General features: G+C 38.6%; 1 protein-coding gene across 2 annotated transcripts; it reads right to left on the bottom strand.

Moving 5' to 3' along the window:
- Positions 1 to 5305: 5305 nt before the first annotated feature.
- LOC122670662 lies at positions 5306 to 7808 on the bottom strand. Of its 2 annotated transcripts, XM_043867619.1 has the most exons (2): positions 6793 to 7808; positions 5306 to 6759 (listed from the first exon to the last, which is right to left on the bottom strand). In XM_043867619.1, exons 1-2 carry the CDS (start codon positions 7301 to 7303, stop codon positions 5606 to 5608), a joined length of 1665 nt encoding a protein of 554 aa, XP_043723554.1. In that variant the 5' UTR covers positions 7304 to 7808; the 3' UTR covers positions 5306 to 5605. The 2 variants fall into 2 exon arrangements, with proteins under 2 accessions (XP_043723554.1, XP_043723553.1); XM_043867618.1 differs by having other exon boundaries at positions 5306 to 7808.
- Positions 7809 to 9139: the final 1331 nt, after the last annotated feature.

Genomic DNA, 9139 nt, shown 5'->3' with positions numbered 1-9139 from the left:
CGCAGAGCATAACATAGATGGGATTTCTTTATTTCATAGGGGTGGGTGGGGTAATGATTTCACGCAATCTTGCATTGTGTCACGGGCCCAGGAGACGAGTTGGATTCCCATTCTCATACGTTCCAGCCATACAGATGGCATCCTTTATTTGTGGGTCCCACCATGTTGATGCCATCTGGATGGCTAGAACCCATTCTTTTACGTACGAGAATGGGAACCTGCCTCCCACGAGACCACGCAGGTTTCTTTGGTTTTTTTTGATTTTTAGGATGAGAATTTTTTGTTCGGGGGTGTGGCTCCTATGACAGTGCAAGGCTGATGGGAGTGCATGGAAACATCAACAAGGACGGGATTTCCGTTTGTCATTAGTGTGGGGCGGTCATTTTGTCTCATCTTGCGTCTTGATGCAGAGCCACATTCTCAGACAAAGTCATTTTTTCCCCTTTTATTTGGTTTGTGTCTAAATGCAAATACTACACGACCCTTTAGCATTCTTTTTTCAGTTTTGTAGGAGTAAGTTTCCCTCCACCCATAGAAGACAGTAATCCATCATCATAGGGTTCACAAACCCCTTCTAGGGTCTTAGTAGTGTTTTTCTTGTCATGTTGTAGATTTGAAAGAATGTGGGTCAATCCTCCATGCCATAGAGGAATTGATGCCCATCACATTTGTGACATTTCAGCTTTAAATAAGATTAGGAATGGTTAAGATATCTTCATAAAAGATACGAAGGGTTTGTGTTTGGGATGGGTTTGTGCGATTAAGGGTTTTGTGGACTCACGTTTTTTCTTACTTGTTAGGGTCTTTTGTGGTATCATTGTTATTTTTGTTTTTTAACACTTTTGTCATTTTTACATGTGTCTAGTATCATTTAAAATTAGGAGGAAGTTTTCCTCCACCCACAGAGGATGTTTCACCCACTATCCTAGGATTCACAAAGCCCTCCTAGGGTTTTATTATGTTCCTAAATGCCCTCCCGATACCCAGTCCCACCCTCTCCCACCCCACGGTGAATGGGATCCCATTCACCGTGGGTGGAGGAAAACTCGGTTCTATGTATTATGGCCATGATCCCATTCACCGTGGGTGGAGGGAAACTCGGTCCTATGTATTATGGCCAAAAACAATTTTACTTCTCTTTTGCACTTAAGTTTAATGAGCACGTGCTTATAAAACCCAAAAGGTTAAATTATAGATCACCCCCTGATTTTCAATTCAAACTCAGATCACCCCCTGATTTTTGAAAAAACTCAAATGTCTCCCTCTACGGTAACGGTGTTAGTCTGCTGTTAGTTATTGATGTGAAATGATTATTTTACCCTTGTACTAAAATATTAGAATTAAATTTACAATATTACCCTTCCTTCATCTTCAACATTGATCAAGAGTAGTTTAGGGATTTAAATTTATTTAACTGGCTGACATCATCACGTAACAGTATAAAACTAACATTAGGGACTAATTTATCATTTTGGGGTCTCAACTAGGGGGTGATTTGAGTTTTTTCAAAACCTAGGGGGTGATCTGTAATTTACCCAACCCAAAATTGAGGTGTAAAATAGACATTTGCTTTTGTTTTTAGAAAATCCCCTTCTTCTTCTTCTTCCTCCTGCAACCCACCCTTTACACACCCCCACCCTATCCAACAGCCTACCCGCCACCACGACTCGATTATTAATCTTTTTTATAAGGACCATAATCCCACTCTTTTTTACGAGTTAAGTTTTTAAAGGAATCATTGACGTCACCCACCCCCCTTGTTGGGGGCACTGGGAAATTGGGCCAGAACTGGAGGGGATAAAGATCCTTTATTTTTTTTTATGAAAAAAAATAATTTAATATTACTTAACAAATATTACACAAGTCTGAGTTTGAATTTACTACCATAGTTATACATTTATATATACAAGCTCTATTAGCTAACATATGAACTGGCTGAATAACATATCTATCAGCCTTCTGGATATTAATAGAATAAAAAAAACTGAAAGTAAGACATAATATTGTGCAAAAGATGGAAGAGTTTCCACGGCCATAATATTGTCTCCCACTTCTTCCCATGAATGGCACCTCACAACAATTAATGCCTGTATGGGACATGTCGATGGATCAATTCTCCTCTAATGGGTTTCTGTAACAGAAAAAACCAAGTGGGTCAGAAACAAACTAGGCATGATATGAATTTGTTTGATGTGTTAATCCTACTATGAGTGACAAAGACAAATGCTGGGTTCAAATTTGTGAAAATGACAAATGCTTAGTTTCTCAATTATCCCATGTAGTCTGAAGATTTCACCAAGGATTAAATTAATATTTGGGAGAAGGTTCTCTGTCTGGCAGTGTGGTCCCTGTGCAATCACAACGGGATTCTGATCCTCCTTAGTGCGCCAAGCTTTTCAACGCACATCTAACAATTGGGAGCATCAAACATGCACCCCCGAGTGTCTCCAACTGTCAGATGCGCACCGGAAGGACTGGCATGCTGGAGAGGATTTCTTTCCATCATAACATGTGTGGGAGGGAGTATCCATAGGAATGGGATTTTTGCATTTCATGAGGGGCTGCATCCATCATGTAGCTTTGGGCATGGAAGCCTACTAACGAGTGACTTAAGAATTGGTAAAGTGGGCAGGTGGGCCCATCTTGGGGCTTTATAAATAACACATCTACTCTTAAATTAACTTCAGCCCATTAGGCCCGAGCCCACTTTAATAGAGTTACTTTCTACTAAGCCAACATTTCCATCTAGAATTGACTTTTTTTTAAAGCAAAAGGTTTTGTGTACGATTGTGTATGGTGCATGATATGTCAACAACCGTTAGATGAGAATGTTACTATGTACTATATACAATCATATCCATTCAACGGTTGAAAGTACGACAGTGCACCATGCCCCATGAAACTCTCCTCTTCTTATTTCATATAAATATCCAACTAGAGTCTAGAAACTAGAATCTAGAAGTTGGCTTGCGGAAGTTGCACCAAAAAGTGGGATTCAAAGTAAAGACGACGACCAATAGAAGCATAGAAACAAAGACTTTTGCTCTCGTGGACCCTAAAAGGTCCGTAACCGCAAACGTTCTGTCCTCATGCTGACGTCATTTAGGTCCGAATCTCGCCTTTGAATTTTATATTTTAGGGGAAGAGAACCCATCGCTAAACTAAACTGCTGGTCTCATGCTTTCTCACATTCTCTCTCCCCTCTGACTAGTGGGCCCCCTAGATAAAGTAAATGGGTATTTCAAACCGTCTGATCAAATACGATCCTTATGGGACCCAGGGTGTTCGGTGGATTCCAATCCAACGGATTGGACCCAGCGTTCTATCCTTCTTGTAACGTAATGAACGTGGCGGCACAAACCAGGACGAGAGAATGTCAAAATTAGGGGAGGTGGCATTAAGGTCATTTCAGCTGAATCGTGGACTTTCTTTAGTGCTTACACTTGTGAGCATTGACCAAAACGATGCCTAGTCACTTGTCAGCACACGGGGGAGTGAAGTCCGTACTGCAACTAACTCTGTTTTTTTTTTTGATAATGGCAACTAACTCTGTGACTCTGATTTGGATTGGTCTTTTACTCGTTAATTCCGAGGAACCACATATTTCGACACCTGAACTATCTCTGACAAGAAAATAAAAAATAATTTTTCAAGAAATGTATATCATCTAAAATGACCAGCATACCCTCCTCTCTTTCGGCAAATTACATTAATGGAAAACCATATGAGGAAAATGGAAACAGAAAGTAAGACTATTTGGTTTGCATCTTGGAATGCATTCTATGTCGATTTCGTATTCTCATATGATAAAAATCGACTAGTGCATACCAAACGCTGCCTAAGAGTTGTTTTCTGTAACACAAGATCCAAAATGCTACTTCTTACCTGTGGGGACTTCTTGTTGCAGATCAATTGATTGGAATCTAATTGGGGTTCCTACATTTTTTTTAATTTTTTTTTTCCTATTTTGGTTAAACAACAACAAACTCAGCTTTATCTCAACCTAATAGGGTCGGTTACATGGATCCAAACAAAACAAAGTAGGGAAAACAGAGTTGTAACCAAAAAAGAAAAAAGACAAATGAGAAATGTGAAATAAATAGAAAAATGAAAGATAGGACTAGGGGAGAGGCACATCCCTCCACTTTGGTTGTATCTCTCTAATCAAACTTGAATCCAAATCTTTTTCATTTACTCTGATTTACCTAACAAAAGGAAGATTAGACCCCATATAAAACTATAGTTTAAAACCTCTAAGTGGGACCTTAATTCATAACTTCATGTATCTAATTTATGGTGGAGTGGTTGATTTTAGATAAGCACAATAAGAAAACCATGGGCAAACCAACCCATTTGATATTTTGATCCAGTATGTATCACTATTGAACTAATAACCACTTTCAAAATGGTGTACTTGCATTTGCTGAGTTGAATAGATACAATATAGTGTCACTTCCTTTGGACCTTTGTAGGATTAGTGCATGCTTAAGCTGTAGCTAAAGTAATTAAATTGAGCTCACTGAAGCAAACTCAACCAATCTGGATAAAGACAGATTCTCCTTTTGGTGGTATTGAGGGGGGGTCAATCTCACTCAAGTTGATACCGGCTAAGTTGAACCATAACCTTCTCTCTCTCTCTCTCTCTCTCTCTCTCTTTCTTCTCTTGCAAAGCCTTCAAGATTAAGATATATAGAAGAACTATCATCACTGGGCCAAGTAAAAGAAAGAATAGAAAAAGACATCAACATATATGTAACAATGACTAAGTGAGATGGGTTGTCATATATGATGGTAGGTGACTACACAACCACCTAGAGCTCACATGGCATCTTGTACATTATAAAAAAAAAGAAGCTTTTAAGGGTCATCAACCATGTTTCCTCATGACTTCACAGACCAACCATACCCATCCATTTCCTTTGAAGAACTTCAAAGCAGTCCCAACTAATTACTCATCTCCTTTTTATTCACAAAATAACCCAAACAGAGTGTTTCTGAAAGAAAGGTGAGCTGTTCTGTTCTTTTACTTGATTTCAATTTCTTTAATGTCTTTAGAAGATCAAGACTAGTAGCTTTGTACTCCACTGTACTACAAAATTACACAATACAGCTACCCTTTCTCTCTTGAAAGACCTCAGATCCCAAGATATGAATTCACCCAAGTGACAAAAGTGAGCTTAACATTTAATATGGCAAGAACAACCACAGATGCAGTTTTTTCTGAAGAAATTCTTACTGTAGGTTCAAGTTATCCAACATATGGAGTTTGATCTCAGTTCATCCAAAAAACCAACTCAAATTCAGGTACATTGTAAGAAGAAACATAAAATTGAATTATAGTATTTAAATTTCAAATGAACAGTTATTGATAATCCTGAAATGTGCAACAATAGAAATTTATTAAGACTGGAAGGGAGGAGAAAAAGAAATCTTTAAGAGCTGGACTAAGGAAAACTGCAACTTAGAAATTTTTAAGCAGAAAATGGAACTGTTACCTTTGTAGAGAATGTTCTTGAATCTCTAAAGAATTAATGAAATAATATCCACCAACAAGTCTGTACACTCTTGGATCTTCATAGGAACAAATAGCCCATTATCAGGTTTTTCAGTTAGAGATTAGACCCACCAGAGGTTCATGCTTTGAGTTGTTTCTGACCCACCATGGATTGAAGTTCATGTGTCCACTGGTTTCTTCTTCGATAGGAGCAGGGAGGTTAAGATCGAGCAAATCTCGAACCTCAGGAAGCTGTTTCTGAATTACAATGGTCTGATTGACTCCAGATTCAGAGCCACCTAATAAATGGGATCTCTTGTGGCCACCCAAGGCTTGACCTGATGCAAAAACCTTGAAGCAAATGGGACACTCATGCCCCTTGCTCTTCTTTGATCCATTACTTGTCTCTGCAATGGCAACTCCATCTTGCTCTTGCTCCTCAATTGGAGTCTCATTGCTGCAAGTCTTATTAAGCTTACTATCAGCTGTTGGATCAGGAGAAACATCTGTTTCAATGCTGTTTTCACTGCTTTCAATCCTTGAAGTGAAGCAGCCTTTGACCTTCTTGTGGCTGGCTCTGTGTCCTCCAAGAGCCTGGTAAGAATGGAAAGTCTTGTTGCAAGTAGTACACTGAAACCTGCTTCTCCTTTGAGTTTCCCTACAGATTTCAGAATGTGAAGTATCATACCTCATTTTCTTGCTGGAATCTCCCCCAAATTCAGTATAGTAAACTTCATTTTTGCTTCTCTTGCTTGAAGTATACTTCCCAAGCTCTGAATCAGTTCGATCCATTCCAGATTCCTCAATGCAATCTTTTCCCAATTCAGCTTCAGAATAGTCCAATTTACTCTTCTTACGGTAGTTCTTCCTGTTACTGGAAAAATCCTTCCCCAATTCAGCTTCAACTTCATCATTTCTGAGAAGCCCATCAACAGAAACTTCGGATTCAACCTTCTTGAGGCCACCCCTAAAGAACCCAGAATTAGAAATTACGGATTCTAGCTTCTTGTCTCTTGGTTTCTTCATCTTCAGACTCTGGAGAGTTTCATCCCCATCATCACAAGCTAAATCTCTACCTCCTTTTCCAGGAATTCGCTTATACAGAGCTGACGATCTAGTTCGAGCTTCTAAAACCACAGAATTGGTATCGGATGACTCTGCAACAAAATCCAATCCACCCCATTGACCCACATCCCTCGATAACATCATCAAACACATGGCTACCTCTTCTTGTTCTTGTTCAATTTCCAAAACAGAAGTAGCATTTGTGACACAGAAAGAAGATGAAGCTGTAGCAGTCTTGTTCCTCATTCTTCTCGATCTTCTCCTACGCCTGGGAGCAGCACCTTCGTTGTCAGATTGGCTGTCCATGACCAATTTCTGGTTCTCACCAGTCCATGAATCATCTTCCAAGCTGTTGTTGGAGACCCTTTCTTTCTCCTTCTCAGAGTGGCATCTCATATGACCAAACAGAGCTTTCCATGACTGAAATTCTTTACCACATTCTTTACAAGTTTTGTCTTGCCGAATCATGTCATCGTTCGGATCCGAAAGTCTCCAAGTCTTCTTGGGGTTCTCTCTGAGACCATAACCAGCATGAACACCAGCTTCGAAGCCCACAAAGCTGTTACTATTTTTGCTTCCACCATTAGCCGAAGCTGAAGCAGAGTTCCTCTTGCTGAGCTTCTCGTCTGTATCAGCTGAATTCATGGTAACATGTGACCTCATGTGACCTCCCAAGGACCTGCCGCAGGGAAAGCTCTTTCTACAGAACTTGCATACATGCTTCAACTCTTGATATTCCTCCATCGATTTCTTCACTCTTAGAAACCAAGGAAATCGAGAAGAAGAAGAAATATAGATCAGAAAACAAAACGAGAACTAAAATCGGATGAACAAGCACAAACCAGCAAGAATGCTTGGATTCTTGATCTCATTCCACCAAAACCACCCAAATGCTGAAGAAGTAGAGGAACACAGAAAAAAAACCCAGATCAGAGAAGCCGAATCTGATACGGAAATCCAAACGTATCGCGTCTTTATTGCTTTTCAACTGAACATAACAAGAAAACCCATCTCAGATTTCATAGTGTTTCGTCATCAAGAACAAGATCTGAAGCACAAAAACCCACTAAATTTGGTCTCTGCTCTCACAGTCTGTATTGGGTAGTTGGAATTTGCAGAGAAAAAAAAAATCAAATTTTGAAGCGATGTGTCTATGACCTTTGTTGTTAATGATGCGATGAACAGGCCAAAGCATAAAAGGAAGAAAAAAAATTAAAAGAAGGGAGAGAGCTTTCCTATCTTTTCTCTCTCTCTTCCAATTGGAGTGGTGCTATACTTGGAGGAGAAATCCATGCATGGAAGCAAAGATAAAAAGAGGAAAGGACAGATAGAAGCATGTGTACACAACTATGAATCCTACACCATCACATCCAATGGTCAAGATCTCTCCAGATTGAGTATCCCAAAAGGATGTGGAGCCCACTAAAACTAACTGCTCTCTAACTATTCCTTCCTTTGTCTTGCTCTTAAGGAAAGTTGTGAAAGCAAACAGTCACGGATGAAAGGATCGAATCGCCAACCGTTATTCTTTTGGACTTTCTCAATTCCCCTTATTATGGCAAAAGTTTCCCATAGACCAGGTAAGGGGTCCTTTGTTAGGACTTTGACACCTAATAAGTCACATTAAAGGATTTAATGGTAAATACAATTGTTGGTTACTGTCATTTTTTTTATTAAATTCAATTATTTGCCCTCATGAAATGTCATACCCTCTCAAAAAAAAAAAAAAAATTCAATAATCTGGTTGTCATATGGTCAATTTCAATTGAGCTGATACTTGACATGTGGGCAGAGGACTTTTGGATCTATATGTCCACAAAATTTTAGTTCAATTTAATTTACTACGTGGCAGAAGTAGGCATCCAACCATGGCTTGGTTATGTGGACCACCAAACTAAAAATGTTTTAGCTTCTTTTCTGTTTTTACTTCTCCCAAGTCATTGTTATCTATCCACCAAACCCAATTTAAAATGTTTAAATTAAATTAATTTGCATTATCATTTTTATGTCTGATATATTGTCTGTAGATTATATTCCTTGAAGTGTTCTCAACAAAGGACAGAACTAGGCATTCTGTTCATATGATTGTTACATTATATATTTTCGGAATGTGATTAAAAGATATTGGTCCCCATACTTAGGAGGTCCTTACCGTTTGCAGTTGTACTTTGTGCGTTTTGATATACCAAAGGTTGATGTCTATACTGACTATATATCGGTGCACTAGATACACAATGTTTACATACAAATGGAAGAGATACTCAACAAACAATTCACTTTCTGAATAGAATGAATATCCAAAGAGAATTACACAATAGTAATTGGATCGAATTTTGAACTTGGTGATAGTTTCCTAAAGAGTTTACAAATGCATTAAAATGATTTTATTTAATTAATAGTTACATTTTAAAAGGTTTTCCAAAAGTTTTATGTCCAATCAGTGGTCGAGATTCTTTGATATAGTCGTCTCGCTAGGTTAGGATTTTTTAACGATGTTCATATTCCATACCTATAAAGCCCGTAATGTGATATTGTTAAGTGGAGGGACTATAATGTAATTATTTCTGTCACTTTAATTTT

This window comes from Telopea speciosissima, chromosome 8 (genome assembly GCF_018873765.1).
Source record: "Telopea speciosissima isolate NSW1024214 ecotype Mountain lineage chromosome 8, Tspe_v1, whole genome shotgun sequence".
NCBI lineage: Eukaryota > Viridiplantae > Streptophyta > Magnoliopsida > Proteales > Proteaceae > Telopea > Telopea speciosissima.
Note: the sequence above shows the minus strand (reverse complement) of the source record. Positions and strands in the feature narration are given on the sequence as shown.